This window comes from Psittacula echo (assembly GCF_963264785.1).
Source record: "Psittacula echo genome assembly, chromosome: 17".
Classification (NCBI taxonomy): domain Eukaryota; kingdom Metazoa; phylum Chordata; class Aves; order Psittaciformes; family Psittacidae; genus Psittacula; species Psittacula echo.
In genome coordinates this window covers 2,451,665-2,473,997 of record NC_137753.1, presented here as the reverse complement: position 1 = coordinate 2,473,997, position 22,333 = coordinate 2,451,665, and the positions used below count along the sequence as shown (strand labels likewise).

Here is a 22,333-nt window from a genome sequence, read left to right as displayed (position 1 = left end):
CCCATCTGGTTGTACAGAAGATTTGTTTCAGCTTGCACAGCAAATCCAGCTTTTATTTTGAAACTTTGGAGAAGAGACTGGTATCAGACATGTACATTCAAAAAGCTTTAGGTGTATTCCTAGAAAACAAAAGGACCGTCCCCTGAGGCAATGTACCAACCCCCCCCTTTTCCCTTCCAAGCAAGTAATTACCTCATTTTGTATTCTCAACAGTCAAAGTGCTGCTTTACAAATCCAACTTTACAAAAAGATTTTATTGAAAGGATTGAAAAATATTTGTTTTCAACAATATTTAAAACAAGTTTTCAAAGCATTAACAATATGCAACAGGATTTTTACCTCTTTTAAAAATTCAGTACACTGCTTTATTCCACACTACATCAGTTGTTAGTAACTTCTGAAACTCTCTAGTAGAGAATAACTTTTTGAAGGGAAGAAACCCCAAATTAATTTCCCAGCTTCCATTTTGACCCTTTGTAGACTGGAAAGGATTTGCAGGTATAGTGACATTTACAAACCCTTAGAAACACAGCTCTTAATCAGCAAACCCTTATGTTACCAGTACAGTTTAAACAAGTTACTTTGAGTAAGCTACATCTGCAAAATGAGCTTTTATTGCCAATATAACCAACTCTGCATTACAGCTGTTTTTCTTTCTGGTTGTGCTGTGGTTTGCACAGATGTTACTCACACTTCAAGCAGTTAAATACGCACAACTTGGGTGCTGTTTAAACCTCACTAGCCTGCTTGTGAGCTGCTGGTTTGCAGATTAAAGGCCTCGAAAAGGGACTTTGTACAGTTAGCTAGATAAATTTGTAATGTATTAACACAATTTCGTTTGTGTTTTGATATAAAGCAGCTAGTACAATGATAATCAACACAGCTTTTTGAAGAAAAAGCAAAGACTAAAGTCATTGTGTGACTTTCTTTCCTTTAGTGGGCGACTGTAGCTCTCTACTTGGCGGATCAATGATCCAAATAACATTGCTATCAAGCAGGAATAGTTGTACAAGCAAAACTGCAGAAGCCTCAAAGCCAGTGATGCAATTGCAGTACATGATTAAATTTAAAGACAACTCCTAATCTAGATGTAATCTAGAGAAAGTAGTTAGGTAAGTTGTGATTACAGATTTCATGAACTATGCACTCTGAAAATCAAAGTTCAGCAATTTAGTCAATAATAGCTTTACTATTATAAAAAGCATAAATAAAAAGTGCTGAGTATAATTTTATCTTTAAAAAATACTAGATAAGGCTCATTAACCATTTTGCCTCACCTCTGCAAAATGATTTCCACTTCCTAGCGTGCCTGCTATCCCACTTAACAATACCTTTACCTAGCCACCATACCCTGTTCCTTTTCTCAATTATTGCATGTTTAAATAAAATAGTTTCAAAGCAAAAAGTCTGATACTTCTATAGTTCAAAAAGTAAACAGTTATTAAATAACTGAATACTTCACCTAGGAAACCCGTAAGCAGCTTCAAAACAGTGATAAAACAATTACTGCAGATTCAAGTGAAAGAGAAATCCCAAAAGCTATCTGGCTATTCTCCACGATAGCACAAAATTCATCTATTTAGACCAAATCAAACCAATATTCTATTTTACAAAATTTACAAACTGAGTAGTAATTTACATTAACACATTTTCCATTGTGATTCGTATCATTAATGGAGAGTTTTGTTTCTCTTTTATGGAAAAGTGCTCTCACCTGGATTTAGCAAAATCAGACAAACTGGGGCAGCATCCAAAATGGAAGAGACATTATTTAAACCATCAGAGGACAGCAGGTTAGGCAGAGTTTGGAAATGAATACATTTCCCATTACCACTTTGGACCACATAAACAACGTAAGACAATCATGAAAAGTTCTCACTCCACTTTCAAGGAAATCCCACCTTAATCAGTAAATTAATTCCTCCACAGTATTATGCCACAGGTTAGATTTAACAGATAATGTCCATCTTTTAATGACCAATGCAGCAAGACTTTGAAAATGCTGAAGTTTGAATAGTATGATCATAAGGCTGCACCAACAGAGAACATAAATGTAAACATTATAGTTGGGTTTGATGTTTTTCAATTAAAGTACAGTACAAACCCTTTATTCCCAACTAGAGTTTTTGTTGGGTTTTTTCTTTCATAAAAGCACATACAATAAAATATGTACATAGAGAAGTTAGAAACATTTGAAAGCATCTTATAAAAGTAAGTATGAGACTTAGAATATCTTGAGTGTGCTGAAGGCACCATTGCTACTCTACTGGGAATGTGTCCTCTCATTTATCTACCTGCCTACCAATGCAGCATCCCTTTCTCTATTACTCAGCACCAAGAGCTGGAAGGTACCTATGGAAGTTGAGGGCATTCAGGGCCTCGTATAGGATACTCTTTATTCAAGACAGTAGTGGAACTAGACAATATAGTAGTAACTGAAGTTCAGATTCTTCTTGAACATTTGGAGAATTGGTTTTTGTGACTTTATAGTCTCTAACGCTACTATGTATTCCAGAGAATCAAACAACAATTGTAAGAAAACCCAACACATTGATGATTCCCACCAACAAGAACTGTGGAGCTATAAACTAGCTCAGCTAAAAAAAAATGGAGATCATTGTAATAATCAACTCAGTCCACACTAATGCTTATCCATGCTATCTGTGGGCAGCCCAGGGTCAGACGCTGTTCAAATGGGAATAAGAAACACATATGTATATATATTAAAAAAAATATACTTTTTTTTTACTTAACTAATTCCATCTATTAATAAAAAACCCACCATTCTTCATGGGTGTTTCTTCACAGTGTGTCACATTTGCAGGTAAGGAGAAAGTATTTTAAGCACTGTGTTGACGGGGAGCTGTTCTGGGCAAGATGTGTTTAAGCTAACAAAGAGGAGCTTCTTTTTTCTCTTCAAGAAAATTTCTTAAGAGCCTTTATATGCATAGCAGTCTTAAATGGAATTACAAATGTACCAAATGAAACAGAATATTTTAATGCCACTTTTCTACTGCCACTTTTCTATTATGTATCTACATTCAGCCTACCATGTTACTGGTAAGTTATAGGTTACAATCAAGTCTACAGATGCAGTTGTCAATACCAATCAGAAAGAATCAATCTTCAGATTGCTCATTTGAAGGAAATTCACACTGGATTACAACAGTCAGAGCCTAATTTTTTCCATTTCTACTCTTGGTGGACAGGAGTAGCACAATAATTTCCAGCCATCAGCGGATTAGACAAATATAAACTATAATCACTATATATGTCTGAGATGGTGACCACACTTGTTAGCCAAAAACCTTTAAAATCCAAGCATCTAGAAGGGATACTGCCACTTTCCATTCCCATGAGTCTTGTTAGATGTAGACACTCAAAATTCTTCTTCTTCAACAGCAAAGTTATTTTGCTTCTTCCGAACATTCCAGTGTAAACACTCAGCCAAGCTTTCAAACCAGTCGCTCACAGGATCTCGGAAACAGATTGAAGGAAGGGGATAGCAAGAGGTAGTGATGCTAATACTGCAAGAACACAGGAACATCCCAGTCAGTCAAGGGAAATCAATTGCATTTGTTCAAAAAATAATCTTCAAGTCACTAGCTAACATAGTGCTAGGCTCAGCCAAGTTCATAAAGCAGCAAGTTTCCATAATCAAGCAATAACTAAGCCTGTAGCCTCATCTAAAGCGCTTAAAATGGTTCACAGACGCACTGTGGACAGCATTCTTTGACACAGTGAGAATACTGAACCCACTCCATGACATCCTGCAGTCTCTTGCTGGTCTTTACACCAACAATACAGGGACAACGAAAAAATGTATGTCACCACCTCAGCCTTTAAGTTTCAACTAAAAGCAACAGCACTAAGTCCAACACCTAACAAAGGGACAGAGCTCATGTTTAAATAGTTTCTAGGCTCCTGATTTATACATCTTTCAACATCAGAGGAAATACAAACAGCTCAAGATGGGGTGTCACACCAGCTATACATTTTCCTTTCTAGCAACTTGTATGGACCAAGAACAAAAAGTCATCCTGAATAGCAAGTCTACAGTCATATCTCAGTTGCCCCAAATCACCTCCTATTAGGATAAGCCACCATATTTTGCACATAAAAACTGAGGAAACTTCACACGCTGCATTCTGCTCACTCAAGGCAATAGCATCACAAGTGACCACAACTATTCACTAAGTTCACACAGTTTAAGCCATGCGGCATTATTCAGAGCCACTGCTTACAATGCAACTCCTGTTGGCTTACACTTTATGTTGAATACATAGAACTTTCTAAAGACATGTCATCTTCCTTGCTAAGCACGCAATGTTTACATGCTTTTATCTTAACACTTCACTTGCTTTCATAGGCAGATCTAAAAAACTTGTCGGAAATGAACAGGAAATGTCGCAGGGCAACTAAGATGATTAAGGGAGTGGAGCATCTCCCTTATGAGGAAAGGCTGAGGGAGCTGGGTCTCTATAGTTTGGAGAAGAGGAGACTGCGGGGGGACCTTATTAGTGTATATAAATATATAAAGGGGGAGTGTCACGAGGATGGAGCCAGGCTCTTCTCAATGGCAAAAAATGACAGGACAAGGGGTAATGGGTATAAACTGGGACACAAGAGGTTCCACTTAAACTTGAGAAGAAACTTCTCAGTGAGGGTGACGGAACACTGGAACAGGCTGCCCAGGGAAGTTGTGGAGTCTCCTTCTCTGAAGACATTCAAAACCCGCCTGGACACATTCCTATGTAACCTTATCTAGGTGTTCCTGCTCTGGCAGGGGGATTGGACTAGATGATCTTTTGAGGTCCCTTCCAATCTCTAACATACTGTGATACTGTGATACTTTGAGTGCAGTTTCTTCTGTAAGAGGTGTTAGGGTTTATAAAAGCTTGTTTCTTCACTGCTAGCAACGTTTTTGACATGTTAGGCAATGAGAGAAGTGCATGAATCATTATTTTTATATACTTCTAGAGAAATGCTACAATCAAAAAAAAAGCTTGACCTGTCTCCATGGCATATTTCCTGCCTCTTCCTTCCATCAAATGAAACCCATGCTGTATTCCTGGCATCTGGGGAGAGCATAATCTGAAAAAGAGAAAAAGAACTAAACTTCAGGTCCAAACCCTATTTTTCAGGGGCAAGGAACAAACAGCTCCTCCACCCTCGAGTGGAGAATTGACTCTCCACGACATTACAGTTGCACTGATATTCGCAATCTGTTCATAATAACTGTACAGTAACAAGCCACACAAGTACCAAATCTTCATTTTGTGTTTGGTATACATATACACATAAGTTTTCTACATGCAATAAACCTCATTTTATAAGTACAAGGTCATAAACCAGAAAAACCTTTCGGTTACAGCCAGTGCACACTTTAATTCAGTTGCATGAGTTAACTTAGCATCTCTTCCAAGAAAAATAATAAAGTTAAACCAGAAAAATACATTTTAATACATAGCAAATCTAAACCTGCCAAATTTATGAAGTTTTGCTCATATTTAACATACATTCCCAGGAAAAGAATTGATTAGTATGGGCCAGTAACACCCACTGACATGAAAGTGATTGCAGACAGAGCAGTACCATGGATAAACAGTTGATTTATGTTGTAAAGGCCCAGTGCACACTGATTTCTTAATGCTAATCTTCTAACTTCCCTAGAGGAGTGGTTCTAAGCACACTACCTCTCTTCCAACTTAAACAGACTGAAGGCTTGTAACAGATCCAAGCAGCAGCAAAGGTTTCTTTCTTACACATAGCTATTTGTTAAAAACACACATTAACTAAGTCCATTTCATATTCAGGTAATATATGCCTTTTTTTCTGCAAGACAGCATTAAAAATAATTAATGAATTACAGATAACTCTACCAATATACTCAAAATCTGCAAAATTTGCTGTTTTAGCCATGAAAGGAGAATTCTTCATTCCCTTAAACACTGATTTACATGCACTTTAGCTGAAATGACATAAAATTTTTACAGTCAGCATGCTAATGTATGCATTCCTATTTTGCAGAATGTTACACAACTACAGTCCAGTAGGAAGCAGTGAGAAGTATTCTGCCAGCGGGTATATTGTTTTAAACAAAGATGCATTCTTCAACCAGACTTGAACTGATCCTCCTACAAACAAAAGAATGCAGGAGATACATGGCATTTCCTGACCTCTTCTGCTTTGGTCTGGTTCACGTGGTTATTACAGAAGTTTTTAACTTAGAAAGAGACATAACGTAACAGAAGCTAACCTTGAGTTCCACTCCAGCAGGAACAACAATAGGTCTGAAAGACAATGAGTGAGGGCAGATTGGGGTGATCATTATTGCAGGAACATTGGGATGAATCATAGATGCTCCTGCTGCAGCTGCATACGCAGTGCTACCAGTCGGCGTGGAGACAATGACTCCTGTGAAAGGAGCAAAAATTTCACTTACATTAGCATTACAATCAATGTGTTACTTTGGAAGATAACTAAGAAAAAGCACTGTTATGAAAACGAAGCACAGAACGTATCAACTTGTATTTCACAGGAGAATTGCAGCCTAATACTCAAAAAGTCAGCAGCTCTCCTCTAATCCTGACACAGCAGGTTGGTTCTATGGCTTCATATAAGTTGCATAAACTTCTAGATCTCAGGTTATGTAACTTTGTAACAGTGACATTCATTTGCTTTCAGGGTAAGAGTTTTAAAGATCAGCTTTTGTGTTTCATGAAACTGTTGCTTGTCTTCACAAGTCCATAAACAAAGCTTACAACACTTTCATACTTCGCTGTGGAATGCTACCAGTGAATACACACACCTATTCATTGCACACTGATTTCTGTTACCAGAGAACTGAAGCTTCAGACTTTGTTTCCATATCAGAAAATCCTCCAGTAAAATAGCAACAGTCCATACATGAACTTATAAGCGATTTAACTCAAGAAGCAGACTCACCATCTCCTTGCACTGTTGTTATCAGGTGTCCATCTAGAAAGACATCTACGTTGGAAAGATAAGATGAAGGACCACGATCCACTACAACTTCATTTAGGACCTGCCACGACATCAAACATTACACCAGTCCATTATTGCTGACTTGGCAATATAATAAATAACAAGCTGAAACATGCTTTCCAAATCTTTGAAAGAATCATGCTGATTTAATCCTTGCCAAATTAGACTCTCTTTACACCTCTGCCTTATCAAGTGCCAGCTGAAGTTTTTAGATGTTAAGATTAATTTCCAGAAGCTGGTTACCGACAATGTGCAGGGTTTTTCTTTCCACTTACAGAAGTCTTTAGGATATCCCATTTTAGAACTAGTACTTTGTTTACAAAATAGAAGGAAAATATTACTCCAGGAAAATACAATATTAGCACTTATGATTGCAGAAAGTAGCAATGTACACCACTTCCTCATTATTTAGTGCTCGTATTTTGAATCAGAACAATATGGATCAGTCCCACACCACTGAGCTAATGTAAGTAAACTAATGAAAGGGGGAAAGTTGTAATAAAAGAAGTACAAAGCAATTTACAAACACTTTATTAGTTCTTTTGCTTATTTTCCCCTCTGACCTGATATTGCATAACTTGCTTGCCCACTTCTTTCTCTATATTTGTAGACACTACTCCATTTTCTTCTATGCCATTTTGTACTGTCATTTTTTCTCTGTGCTCTTTAACTACTTTCACTTTCAGCCTGCTTCGTAGAACAAGGGCTGCATTGCCTAGAAGTGAAATAGAGGAAAATGTACACAAAACCAATATGCTGGTATAGTAAATATAACCCTGTAATGACTAACAAACGGTATGAAATGCCATCACCTATTGCCCAACATTCCCAGTTTCATTCGCAAGATAATTGTCTACACTTGGTTAAAGCTCAAAACTAGCTTTTAGTATTAATGAACAGAATGAAAGTCAAATTTGAACTCAGTCCTTCTTCCCTTTCCTCTTGTAAGTTTTATGTGGACATGATCAAGATTGGAAAACAATGTTAAGCTTACATGACCTTCACTAAGTCAAAAGCTAAGCTTAAAGAAAATGCATTAACAATACCTATTAAAAGACAATATTCTAGCAATGTGAGAATTTTATGTCTCTTCTCAGGAATCTAGTTTGGATTCAACTCAGTATTGAAGAAATAAAGTTTTTTTTCCTCAAGTATTTTATTTGCCGCACTTCTCAGTGCCCTGTTTAGAGAAACAGACTATCACAGACTTCATAGTTACTCTCCATTTGTATGTTTAGCTGCCATTTAACACTAGTTCTGCACTATCTTATACTCATTTACTCCACAAACGACAAAGTAATTTCTTAGCCATTTTCCATTACAAAATAGTACGGAAAGCAGCACTGGATAGGTCAATGCAATGCAATACTTCTGTTAGTTTAATATATATTTCTTGAGACTCATTCTAATGGGACAACCTAAATGAGTTAGTTAAGAAAGTTGACTAGTCTTGGAAAAAGCTACAGAAAACGTTAACAAACAAACACCACAACCTGTCCCCTTCAATTTACCTTCTATAACCTGAGTGACTTGGGACTGAAAATTCTCAAAATTAAATGGAGTAAGAAATCCAAGGGATCCCAGATGAAAAGCCATAACTGGAGGCACACTACCCTATCAATAAAGAAAAGAATTTAAAAGCCTCTGAATAAAAGCATTTCATACTTCAACTAATTGCCTGTTAATATTTTGACTATTGATGTAACTTCAACTGTACATAACTGTGATAATAAAAACAACACAGCACATACATTATTTTCAGAATACATAGGGTAAAACAGGCTTGATTAAAAAAAGGAATGAACTGCAAGGGACAAATCCGAACTCAAAAAAGGCCAAACAAAAACCTCAACAACTTCCAAACACTTCAAGAAGAAAAGAGATCTTTAAGTCTGCTTCTCAAAAAGACCAACCTGGAAAAGTGAAGAAGCATAAAGCAAGGTCCCATCTCCTCCCAGGCATATGATAAAGTCTATCTGATTGGAGATATCATCATAATCTAGAAGCAACATTGAAATCCAAATTCTTAATTAAGTTTTATCAAGAGCTGTAATTTCCTACCATAAAGTAAGTGCAGCATGCCAACATTCAACTCAAGTATAAAAAAACCCAACTGAAACGAATAACAGCAGACTGCAAAAGACACTTTAGTTTAACAAACTTAACCCAACCAGTAAGGAAATAAGGGCAAATAAGCACTATACTTCAGCTCTACTTTCAAGAGATCATTACTATACCTTCTCTGAAGGTGCAAAATTTCTTCTTCACTGGTCCAAAATTCTCATCATTAGCTATAGCAGGGTCTTCCAATACTTTTTTTTCTACATACACTATCATATTGTTCTCCTTAAGAAAAGTAAAAGAAGCTTGTTAATAACCTCTTAAAATGATAAAATATTTTGACTCTCTCCTTAATTTCCCTTAGTTTCAACCATATAAATAATATTTTACAGGAGCAGTCTGCATCTGCTGGTTGGGAGCTTTATTTTTAATGTGTGGTCAATTCTAATGAGAGTTTTGCAGCACACAAATCATCTAATTAAACTCTGGAACACAGATTACATGATACAGTAACGTTGCCATGTTTGTTCAGGGCTTAAAGGATTAAGCTTTTTATATCCCTTTCCCTGCAACCGAGAACTGAAAATAGAACGAAGGAAAGTTTTTACTTTACTTTACTTTTTTTTTCCCTTAAGCTCTTTACCTAAAGTACTTAAGCATTGATCTTAAACTCCGAAACAAGTTTTACTACTTCCAGTGGGAGCGAGTATAAAGATTTGTTTGAACTGTGCAATTCTGTTCATTCCATGTTCTACAAAATCAGTAACTGAAGCCAGTTTAGACTTTAAAGTACAGCAAAAATGGAATTTACATTTTATTACCTCAGTAAGATACACACAAAGCTCTTTAAAAGGCTGCAGCAGACTGGCATCACGGATCTTTTTAATAACAAGGACGCTCTTGGGAGGTTTGTTCCATGTCAACCGCTGGCTTGCTGGATCCTGAATGTGCCTAGAGAACAGGAAAACAAAGACAATGTTACTACAGTTTGCTTTGACAACATTCTGGTCTGTTAAGAATATCTCTTTCAGTCTAATTGCCCGCAGTCCTAGGACAGAAAGAAGAATGTAATAGTTTGTAAGTAATAATCATCTGAATGCAATAATCATTGTAATGATGCTTCTTCCCCCATGAAACCAATCAATGCTTTACTTTGTTAAGATGGTAACACAATATTAAGGTTTCCATTCTGGTAACTGCTACCATGCTAATAGCACATGCAAAAAGGGCTGTTAACAGAAGGACTACAAAAGCTTTTAGATCTTCAGTTTTCTCAATGCATTTTGAAGCCTGTACATGTAGACACAAATTCTACAGGTTCTCCTAACTAACACTAAACAAGACTATCACAGGAGAAGGGCAAACAATTAAGATTTTAGTACTGATCCCAAAAGGAGTTTATCTGCTTAAAGTTGCACAACAGCTACTATAAATGTTTTAAAAAATAAATAATTAACTTTAAAAGTATTTTAAGGCTACTGTCTGCCTATTGTCACACAGCATTCTAAGACTTGAGAACCTCAAGAACTAAACAAGTAATTTTGCAGCTTTCAAGAGAGTTCAGTAACAGCACCCTCAAGTTGTTCTATAACACACTTAGTTGCTTTAGGAATACCCAGCTTTATTTTCCTTTTTTTGTGTCTGTTTCTAAGCTACCTAATTTCACAGTTGTATCTCAAATACAACAAGCATCACACCATTTTCTACACAGTGCAGATATAGCCCATAAAAGCAAAGCACATTAGTATAAACGCTGAACAAGCCAAATATAGAGATTTGAATTTTGCACTGCAAGGGTTAAAATGAAACAGATGATGATGCCAGAGATGGAAAAACCAGTTCATTTTCCTTTCCAAACCTCCTATATTCTACATATAAATACAGCAGAAACTGTAGGTTAATGAATTAGTTATTACCAATAAATTTACTATCAAACAATGCTATCTCTCTCTTCAAACAGAACACTCTGCCTACTCCAACTGTACTCACCAATTCCCCGTAGTTCTACTAAATGAAAGATTATTCATAACATGCTTTAAGATCCTCATGCTTCCTTCCAGGAGTCAGGCAAATGTAACAGCTCCAAGGGAAAAAAAAAAAGGCTTTTCACTTATTAATAAAGTGCTACCTCAGAAGGAAACATTTTTCTCTGAAAGTCTTATTTCTTCCCAGTTAAATATTTCAGTCATTCCCAATAAAAAATTGTGAGACTCTACAAGAAAATCCTGCATAAAATGTTTACTACAGATCTTCAGAGGCAAGATTTCATAAGAAAAATTCCATTTCCAGGAAGAATTTAAAAACAGGCATTTGACCTCCCCTCTCCTCAAGAACACAAGCACTTGATTCTGTTTTCACTGACTAGTCATTCAATTCACCTGGTCATCCTACAGAACAGTCTTCTGAAAGCAGGTTTTTCAATACAGTCTTCAAGATCTTAAAAGAGACACCAAGACCTTCGCTAACTTACGCCTGTACATAAAACCTAAAATTTTCTGTTGAAAAATATCCCTCCAATGAAGAGAGTTTAATAATATTACTGTCTGCAGAGAATAAAAACCCAAGCCAAAAGCTTTGCCTTGCTTTCAGAAGCCACGAAAATAAAAAAAAAGCCCTTAGCTGTGGTGAGAATAATTCACAACTTGGTCTGCAAGCAGTTCTTTCCTTCAGTGATCCAAGATCATCCTCTACTCCCCAGCTTAAGCTTCTGAACACTGCTTAAGTAGTCCTTTCCCTGGCAGGTAGTGTGCATGAGTACTGCTCGCAGCCTCTGCGCTCAACTGATCTTAACACTATCATTTTATTGTACCACACTGACCCACCCTGTGGGGAGGAGCATCCGCATGGAACGAGATGGGTAAACACGTGAGGCAAGCTGGGGTTTCAGATGAACCGCAGCTCTCCAAGCCCTGACTTCAGAACAGACAGAAAGAATGAGGAAGCCCAGAGTTACTTCACACAGCACGATTTCTGCCACACCTTCAGAGGAAAAGCTGGGCTACCACCAACCTGTTTGGAAGAAGACTGCTACTATTTAGGTAAGGATTTAGGCAAATAGATACTTAAATACTTTGTATTTAACTGGAAGAACAATGAAAACACATCCTTCTAGTAGGGACCACTAGCGTGGTTAATTTGTAGAACCCCGACATACCTTGTCAGACCAAGACAAGTATTTTTATTTTTTATTTTATTTTTATTTTTTATTTTTATTTTTATTTATTAAGTATAAATACATGGTGTAAAAAGCAACACTTTTATGCCACCCAACCACAAGATTAAAATGTTTATATGCCTGCCAAGCAGAAAGCAACCCTTATTCTCACATTAAATTTATCAGCAGTCTAAAGGCAAACTTACCTTGACAATATTCATATGGCAAAAGTGCCATAGCTCAAACACACAAATTCAAACTACCAGCGCTATTCACATACCCTGCAGAGCTTGTATGTAAAACGGTTATTATTTTTTCTTCCAAAATAGATACACTGTTTGAGGTAGAACAGTGGGCATAAGAACACCACATGAATTAGTAATGTAAAACCAGCAAAATTAATTTCCTTTTATGTCTGTTACCCTGCAGGAAATATTCCAGCTGGCAAAATCACTACAAATCCATACAGAGAAACACTGCTTATGTCCTATCATCCCTTGGGAGGAAAAGTACCCAATGATATTCAAACCTGCATTATACTTTTCAGCCTGCAGGTCAAGCTAATGCACATCTAACAGGGTTTTACTTGAGAGTACAGTTAGCAGCGCTACCCATTCTGCTCTTAGACTGACTTGTTAAAGGGTCAATGCGTGATAAATTGCCAATTTTGGCAATGCAGAACTCCAGCTGGCAATCAAGCAACATGAAAATCTCTAAGTATTAGGTAAAACACAAACAGTGATTAGGGGGTGAACAGTGTAAAAGCAAGCTTTTCTCTTTCACGCAGAATAAGCACAATGCCATTCATTTGATTACTTACATAATCGTTTTAGGATTTTGCAGCATACAGGCCTTTGGTCCAAATGTTGTCACCGGGCATGGTCCATGCAAGGAACGTGTTCTTCTGAAGATGTACATGCAAAAAGATAATCAGTAAGTAAAAGAAATGGGATGGCAAACTGGGTATAATTAGCTCCCCACTCACCACACCAAATCCTCAGATCACCAAGTTCTTTGAAAAAAGCCACACTAAGCAATATAGGGCTAAGAACATGTCTTAAACTTATATTTGTGGTTGACCAGCCAAGGTAATTTTACACATAATAACTCACACATTTCAAATCTAACATTTACATCCCATTCCTACTCCTTGAGAGTGAATTTAATTGAAGCCCCACAGTTTACATCCCCCCCACAGAGTGAGCAATCACTTCCTAAATATTAGTTCCAGGCATACTCTTGTATTTGTTTCATCTTCACTTTGCACAAAGGAAGCATCACAGCCTCAGAGAAGATATGGTCAAGTTTTCTCATGTTGGTTCTGCAAATTCATGTCAAGGTTCTATTTAGCTTCAGCTCTTCTGGACACTTAGTACAGAACAGCACATGCATCTCTCAGAGACCACAAAAACATGTAGATAAATTAAGTTTCCCAGTGTAAGTCTTGCCAAGCATTTACAATCTCCAAAAGCAAAACAACTCCTTCAGATGTTTCAGCCACAATCAAGTCACAGTAATGGTGTCCTGATCACTCAGATGCTTTTTTTGGTTGTTTAAATCTTTGCACTTAATAAAATGCACATCCTTCAATTCTAAGGTATATGGAGATATGCATCTGCAGTACCAGGCCTTAGTTTTGAATAGGTAGGAAAAAATGCTAATTTTTATCATTTATTTATCTAGCACAATCTTTGTCTTCAAATAAACAAGAGCTCTGAAATGTCATTTTCCCCCAAACATAAATCCCAGCCAGAACACAGGATTACTCCTAGCCCTAGGATGAGATTATCTGGAGCAAGTCAGAACTGTTCTGCCTTACTTCCCTCTCATCTCCTACAGCAAATCTGTAAGCAGGAGTAAAACTTGCTCAAGTCATGGAACTGTTGAAATACTATGTAAATGCTATTAGAATTATTCCATTAAAAGGAAGGAGGAAATATGCCTTTCCTGTGCTTAATTCAATTAACACAGAAATTGGTAAATAATCTATTGCTTGGCAGGAACAAATCATTCCTGCAATGCCTTCTATTGTGTATATTATAAAATAACTCAGACCAGCCTGATGATTCACTTTTAGTACTAAAAAAACCCTCAGAAATCTAATAAACATCAAAACCAGATGACATATTAAAAAAAAATATAATTAAGAAATAACAGCAACATCTTATTTGTTCTATGTCTAGTAAAATACGTATAAGAGTTGAATTCCAGTAATGAAAATGAGTATTTACTTTCCTATATCTAACATATAGAAGTGATATTTGTTTTTTCACATATACTGTTTTCCACTTTTAAGTCCAATCATTACTTAAATATGCACATGACATTCATAACATTCCAACAAAGCTTTCTTTGCAAGTTCTAATTGATTATTGGCATATATATTCATTGAGATTTTACCTGGTTTTATTAGTACTCAGTTTATGCACTATTCAATCAACAGAAGGCAAAATGAGTGAACAGGATTTAAAGTTACTTGTTGTAAGACTGCCTTTGCTAAGAATAAGCAGCGATGCACTGGAACTTACACATCTTTTAGGTAAATATATGTGTCAGTTCAAAGCAGACAGGCAACTACTTCAATCTGAATACTACACAGCAAACCTGAGCTCATTTTCTGACATTCTAGAAAACGTCTTGTGACAATTCTGCACTGAATTGAAGGCAGCTAGTGAATGAATGCACAGCAGCTTAATGGAAAAAGAAAATAACCTTGTAAACAATAACCCTAATTCAAACCCGCAATGGGTAAGATCTACACAGATCATTTCTAGTGTAAAAGAGAAAAAGCAGTTATTCAAGTAGAAGATAATAATACACAAAAATTTAGCCAACATGGCCTTTTACACAGGTTGTCTGAAGTCTACATTCTTGAAGGTTTAAGTTGATTAGGGAAAAATCACCAGTTTTACAACACACTTTCAACCTAAAGCCTTAATATTGACTATGGTACACAACATAATAGCTAGAACAGTACAGTCAGAGAACAATCCTCTGTGAACATTTCCAAAAGCATTCAAGTACACTTACTTTCTGAACTACATACAAGTATTCCTCTAACCTTTTAGCCTCTTCAGATAAACACTTTTTTTATGCCTTCCTTCACCATAAAGCTTTCCCCTGTGATCTTCAGCCTCACCCATGTATACTCTGCCTTGCAAGAGCATTCCTACCAGCAAAGCAGTAACTCTGGAAGGGAATTTCATCTGTTGAGTAACTCCTCCATGATTTTGTCCATAAATTCTGACCTTACTGTAAGTAAGGTAAAATTCTGCTAACACTTTACACAGATCATGACAGGCTGCTACCACAGCATGTTATTCAGTGCAATAGGTCCAAAGATCACAAAATCTAAAGTTCCATGCAAGCTGTCCACATGACAAGAGCCTTGCAAATAGATTAGAAATTTGGCTCAAAGTAAAAATGGGCATTTCTCACTGCTGTGAAACAAACAATCTACAAGCTCAGACTTACTTTGTGCTGCCTCATGTTATCATATAATCCAAATACTCACAGTTTTTTAATACACAGTGCATTAGTAGAAGTCTGCAGAAGCATCTCTACTGTTGACTGATTCTTCCTTGAGGCTATGAACTCCACAGATACCTCTTTTGACAGCCATGGCATTTTGATTACAGGTCTGCTCTTCGTCTACCCCCCACCATTAATTTCCTGCCTTCATTTTGGACTAACAACCTTCTGAAGTGCATTTTAAGAATCCCTTAAAAGCAACTTGTTGAGCAAGTGGTAAAGTGCTCCCTACTAATTAAAGATCTGGAGCAAAGGACAAAACTGTTCCTTTCTTGTGACCTGAGCTACTATCGATCTATGGGTTAACATAGCTCAGTACAGATGCATTTGTATTTTCTTTCTGGAAGATACTTAAAGACTTCTGCAGCTAGGTTGAAATGTGACAAATATCACAGTCTTTAAAGTTCAAATCTACCCCCAAACCCTGGAAGTACTTGGGCACAGTGGGTTCCTCAAATTTGAAAATTAGTATTTTGTGTTTATCAGCTCATAAACAGTAACTTTCTAAGCTCGTAAACTTTAAGAACTTCCCCTAGCTGGAAATAAACCCATACTTTCTTAACTAACCTCCTTACTAAGAAATGCTTTCAATACAGGACACTACAAGTAATAGTTTCATGTACAGTTTGTCTTCAAAACAGAAAGATCTATTACATTTCACATACCCATTTCTAAATGCAAACACTTTGTTGAATCCAGGCTCAGACAGCCTTTAAATGGCATATACAAAGCAAATCAGTAATGTGCTGTCTTGCTGAAGCTGTATATACACATGGAGAATGTTGATGAAATATCTAAAAAAAGCAATTTAAGATCTTTCAAGAAACACTGAAATAGGAGACAGGCCAGAAGCAGCCAGACCCTATTTACATGAACATCAGTTTAGAATTCATCACCCACATAGTCACTACTACAGAAAATCAACTCCTTTTCACAGCTTGGCCCACAATAGGATGGTTCACTGATCATCTCCCTCACTACTTATTACAACAAAACACTATTTTTATTTCATTATCACTTGCTACAGCTCCCAGACTACAGTTGTTTTGTCATTTTTCTTAAAGGGAGCAACAATAGGAAGAGCCAAGAGCCATACCGGAATTCTTTGGTGCTTCCCAGGGCTGGTGAAGCAGACAAACTTCGTGACTTGGCTCGTCCCCGGCTCGTGTTGCTCCACTCCTCATCATCGTGACACGTTGAGCAATGATAAGCAGACTCTGAGCTCACATCAGCCTTACTGGTACACAGTTTTTCTCGATTTGTCTCCATACTGGAAGTGAAGTAACCTCAGTGAGAGAGAAATTCAATTCCTGTGGAAAAAACACCAGGAGAAAGGGAATAGGGAGGAAAGAGAAAAAACCCCTCAGTATTAGCAAAACTAATGAGTAAGTATTAAACACTGAGTTTACACACTTGGATAAAAACTTCTCAAAAGGATCTGGGCAATCGAGAAGTTCTTCAAGGTAATCTGAAGCAATGAGAATTAAAATACATGTTCTCAGATTCATAAGAGGCTCAAGACAAAGTTGTTTCAAGACCAGCACAGATTCACACCTCCAGTTACAAATGGGATAAGATAAATTTATTTTAGATACTGAAGAGGAAGGAAAGCTTTAAATATTTGCCAAGGAATTAAGACTCAGGAAAAGCTAAAGTCTCCTATTACATGATATACGTCTTCAATAAATAAAACTACAATACCCTAAGCTATAGCAGAAATCCCCCTGTCGAAGTAAGCAAAAAATAATGCAACAGAGATAACCTTAATAAACTTCAGTTCTTCAGAAAAAGAAGTTATCCCCGTGCTGACAAGAGATAAAAACAAGCTGGAGAACGACACCAAAGTTCTTACATCATTTGGGACAAACTGAGGAGATGGTCCAAAACAAATAAAAAGAAAGAAGGACAAATGTGAAGCATTTCACTTCCACAAATAAGCAGCACAGATAGAAGACAAACAGCTGCCTAGGCAGCAATTTTGCAACATAAAAAAACCCCAAACCCCAAACTTTAACTAACCATCCTCCCTAAAAGTTATTTAACCATCCCCCAAAAGATATTTGGGTGTAAAGTTACCAGAGGACGATAATGACCACAGTTTCACAAGTTTCATGTTTCACAGCATCCCAGATAACAAAAGCATCAATGAAGTGAAGCTGTAATTTCAGAATGAGCACTGACTCATTACTAAATTAGAACCACCACCTAACCAAATTAGAAAATACTTTTGCTCCTACTGTCGATTACACTCACCCTGAGAGAACACCGCTACAAAGAGGTACAATTACTGGCATCCATTAATAATTTGTAAGATCCTGAACTTGTAAAGATATCAACGTGTAGTTGTGAATTACGCATTGCTTAGTATCACTCGTGCCCGTTACTTGGGAAACAGTCATTTCAACACACTGATGATTTTTTTACAACTAAAATTTGCAAAATGTAACTCCATTTTTAGATAACTTTAAGCTCAATATAAACTTTGTGTCAGTTTGTTGATTTATGCGCACAATTACCCTGATGGTGCAGGCACATAAGTGAAACAGACTAAACTCTGACTCAAACAACAGAAGTTATCTTTAGTAGATTTTAATTTGAGTTACCTTTCATCACAACCTCACCAAGCTTCAGGAATGGATCTCTGGCTGGTTGTTTCTAACCAGATACAGAAAACAAGATGTTTAGATAACTGAGCTTCAGAAAAGAAGTCACTTTAAAATGAGATATTCAGTATCTCTGAAAGGAAAGGGTCTTTCAGCATCTGTGTGCGTACGAAGAAAGTTCTTACCCTGTTTGTTCTTTAAATCATAATCTAAATTAGCCCACCGTTTTTGCTTCACAGATCCCAAACAGCCCTGAACAAGCCTAGAAACTTGAACAAGACTTAGAAACCAGGTATTTCCAAAAGAAACCCCATCCTCACAGAATTACCCTAGGAAATTATACAAAACAGTTGAGCTTATCTACATTGAGTTAGACCGCTGCTAAAGCATTTCAGAAGTATTGAGGGTGACAATCAGTAGTGAGCAATGTCTCATCTCCTCCTCCCTATCCCAACCTGCATGTTTCTCAAGGATATTCATGTATCCACATGCATAGTGCGCACTATGCATCCACTCACTAAAGTCAGAATTACAAGTAATTATTTCTGCACTAAATCTGCACTGCAAAATGGGCACACACAAAAACGTGCAAGTCCAGGTAGTTAACACTACGTAATTTTCCTTTGCTTTACCACCACACAGGTTATAAACTCCTCATTCTTTTTTATCCTAACACTGAGAGCTTGATCTGGGCCTCAGAAAACAAAAATTACAACCATTAACCAAGTGTATGGAAATACAACATCTGTGAATGCAGTTTCTGGAGAACTGGTTCTCAGTAACTTAACAGCTGATGCATGTGTGTCCTATTCCACATCATCACCATAACCATGAGGTGCAGAGAACAATAACTTATATAGTAAGCAATAAATAAGGTGTGTTTCCAGGTGACATTGAAGTATCTTAATCTGACAGATGCTGCCAGTAAAGAAAATCAGATTAGCACAAAACTGGAAGCAAGAAGGTGTACAAACCTACTAAATACAACCTAAGAACTTGATATTCCTTCTACGTAATATTTTCCAATTCAGAATGTTTTAACTACAGTTGTTTTATTAACATTCCCTCACACGACCTTTATTAAATAAGCAGACTTGACATAAGGACAAAGCTATCACTGAACAGCTCCCAGGATTGGATCCAAAAACCTTAAGCACATGTCAACAAACTAGTAAAAAGGCTGCTCTGGTCTAAATCATGTCCAAAATCTAAAGAAAAAAAGAAAAGTACTTAGATGTTCAGCATTACAGGACAAAGGACAATTGAGAAAGTGTTAACATTTAACATTAACTGCCTGTGATAATGACATAAAGTAGCCAGATATCCAACCTTTCACTGCAGTTTCCCATCCTCAACTTCTCTATCACTATAAATGAATCAGAACTTCAGAGAGTTTTCATCAAACCATCTTTATGTAAAAGGACACAACACTGTAACATCCCCCAAGCTTTACTTCACTGTTCAACTGTCATTAAGGAATCACTCTCCAGGTCAACTGCAAGAGTGTTAAGTACAAAGGAAATCTGAAACAATTCTGCTAAGTTTCCATATAAACATAATCCACATGCAGGCGGTAAGAGGTATGTGTGCTCACATCTCTAAAACTCATCTTCTCTCCTATATGATACTCACATCACTTTTTACACATCTTCAGGACTGCAGTATTTCTACTAATTTCTTAGGAATTGCATCAACCATTCAGCACGTCTCCTTTTGTACATTATTTATCAACCTTGTGTTAGGGTATAAGAGGACAATGTTATACCCAGAAATGAAACCATTTGCCCCATTGCTACAGATCCCAGTTTGCTTAATCATTTAACTCCATGGAGAAATTTCTTTATTATTGTATTTTGCTGCAGAAAGAACTCCAATAGAGGTTATATGCCTACAACTCCACCCCTAAGGCACTAACGTCTCCCCCTCTTCTCACCCCCAAAAGAAGAAACAACTGCAAGCGGGTAGGCAAAACTTCCTTTTTGGTGTAGGTTATAACTTCATATTTTAGTGTGCGCATAGGAAAAACAGCAAAGTAACGCTCCCTATTGAAGTGTAGCGGTCTGACAGCGGCTGAAATTTAGCAGCGTGTTTTTTGATGACATACTCCAGTGCTACTTCGACTAAAAACCGGGCAGTATGACCATCACGTGTTCAATATCCAGGGAAAACAAGCTCATTTGTTAACCCTGCCGCTTCAAACACCAACACACGCACCTACAATACCAAAGAACAAGAATTAATAACCCCAAACTCACCCTGTAGCCAGCAATGTGTGTGTTAAACAGGCGGGGAGCCGGACCGTACACATCTTATGTGTGACCAGAGACCGCGGGGCAGATTATGCGGTTTGACTCTCTACCCTTTCGGGAACGTGTCCCACCTCAGGGCTGCTCGCCGCTCACGGTAATACCGGTACGGAGGGTACAGACCCGCTGCAGCCTCCTCCCAGGCTTGCAACCGAGTCACCGACAGCCGCAGATCTCCGGCTATCACCGGCCCGGGCCGGCCACAGGAGCGCCGCAGCTCCCGCCCGCCCCGCGGTGGCTCCAGGGACCGGCCGTGGCCGCGCTGCCCCCAGCGGGGACACGAACCGGGGACACACACTGGGGACACGCGGCGGCCAACCCCCAGCTGGAGGCCGCTTGGCCCGGCCGTGCTCCTCTGAGGGCTTCCCCTTTAGCGCAACACCCTGCCCGGCGCGTCGGACTCACCGCACCCTCGGCTGCTGCCCGACCCGGCGGAGCGTCCCGCCCGCTGCCCTCTCAGAGACCGGTGCGTCGGCCCCGACCGTGGTGGTGGCGGCGGCCGCGGCGGCTCTTGGGCAGTGAGCGGGGCCGGCGGACCCTGCGCGCCTCCATCGTCCTCTCCCCGCCTCCTCGGCAGCGTCGGGCCCGCGGGGGGCGGGGGCAGTGCGCATGCGCCACAGTGCCCCTACCGGGCCGGCGGCCTGCCTCTGCGCAGCGGGGAAGGACACGGCGAGCCGTTGCGCATGCTTGATGCGTGTGGAGCGGGGTATGTATGTGGCAATTTGTCCTTTCCCTTCCCTTTTTACTTTTAATTATAAATTATGTGGGGCTAGAATTAGAGCTCAGCGGAAAATTGCAATAAAAGGAGCAAGAAACGCGAAGAAAAGGGCAACCTCCCCCCCCAAATATCCAACACAAAATGCACCGTAACAGCATTGACGGGTAGTGGTCCTACTGAGGAGAAGCGGCGACATCTGCCTGAAACACACTCAAGGCCAAGCATTCACTGGATCTCGAAATCGTCAAGAACTTGTCACAAACTTCAACAGAGGTAGGTTGAGGGCCCTATATAGATGCCAACAAGAAAAAAAATCCTGCACAGGTACCAAATCCAGTGAGGTTTTCTAATTTCTCAATTACATTTTCAACCAATAGTACTTTAAGGAGATCATATATGTGTAGCTCGCTGGATTTTAGATCAGGAGAAACCCACAAACTGAGAACAAGTCACACCATTTGACAATGTGGCAATTTGGGATTTTTTTTTTTTCCTTCTTCCTTTATGTAGAAATTCATGTTTTCAGGAAACGGGGGAGCTGCCAAGAAGTGACAGTCAATAAATGACAAGACAAACCTGAGAAAGAGGAAGCAGTTGCTACATGTGGGGAAATACCATAGCAATGCTACACCACTTTCTAACTGAAGTATTTTCAGTCACAATTTCTCTTTAATCCTCCTTCCAGACAATGCTAAAAGCCCAGTCTACAATTAAGGAAACAATACACAGGTTTTCGCAGTTAATGATATCCTGGAGACTCAAATGTCTTTCAGGTCCTGAAAGTGATATTCAAACCATAAAGGGACAACATGAGGAAGGAATATACCGGGAAGTTTACAGATTCAAAGCACTCATCTTAAGAGCTGCAGTAAAACAACATGTCCAGCAAAGAGGAACACAGTGCCTGTGTTAACTGTCCATACCCAATTACTGACTACAAAAGCTAACCAAA

At 38.3% G+C, this 22,333-nt stretch overlaps 1 protein-coding gene across 3 annotated transcripts; it reads right to left on the bottom strand.

Moving 5' to 3' along the window:
• Nucleotides 1-233: 233 nt before the first annotated feature.
• Nucleotides 234-21,239, bottom strand: NADK (NAD kinase). Of its 3 annotated transcripts, XM_080631046.1 has the most exons (12): nucleotides 21,069-21,239; nucleotides 16,851-17,064; nucleotides 13,044-13,127; nucleotides 9,891-10,020; nucleotides 9,246-9,354; nucleotides 8,922-9,007; nucleotides 8,520-8,622; nucleotides 7,572-7,723; nucleotides 6,949-7,048; nucleotides 6,260-6,417; nucleotides 5,012-5,094; nucleotides 234-3,527 (listed from the first exon to the last, which is right to left on the bottom strand). In XM_080631046.1, the coding sequence occupies exons 2-12, from the start codon at nucleotides 17,021-17,023 to the stop codon at nucleotides 3,380-3,382; spliced, it is 1,326 nt and encodes a 441-aa protein (XP_080487172.1). In that variant the 5' UTR covers nucleotides 17,024-17,064; nucleotides 21,069-21,239; the 3' UTR covers nucleotides 234-3,379. The 3 variants fall into 3 exon arrangements, with proteins under 3 accessions (XP_080487172.1, XP_080487174.1, XP_080487173.1); XM_080631048.1 differs by lacking the exons at nucleotides 13,044-13,127; nucleotides 16,851-17,064; nucleotides 21,069-21,239 and adding an exon at nucleotides 11,892-12,750; XM_080631047.1 differs by lacking the exons at nucleotides 13,044-13,127; nucleotides 16,851-17,064; nucleotides 21,069-21,239 and adding an exon at nucleotides 11,059-11,273.
• Between the last annotated feature and the right edge of the window lie 1,094 nt (nucleotides 21,240-22,333).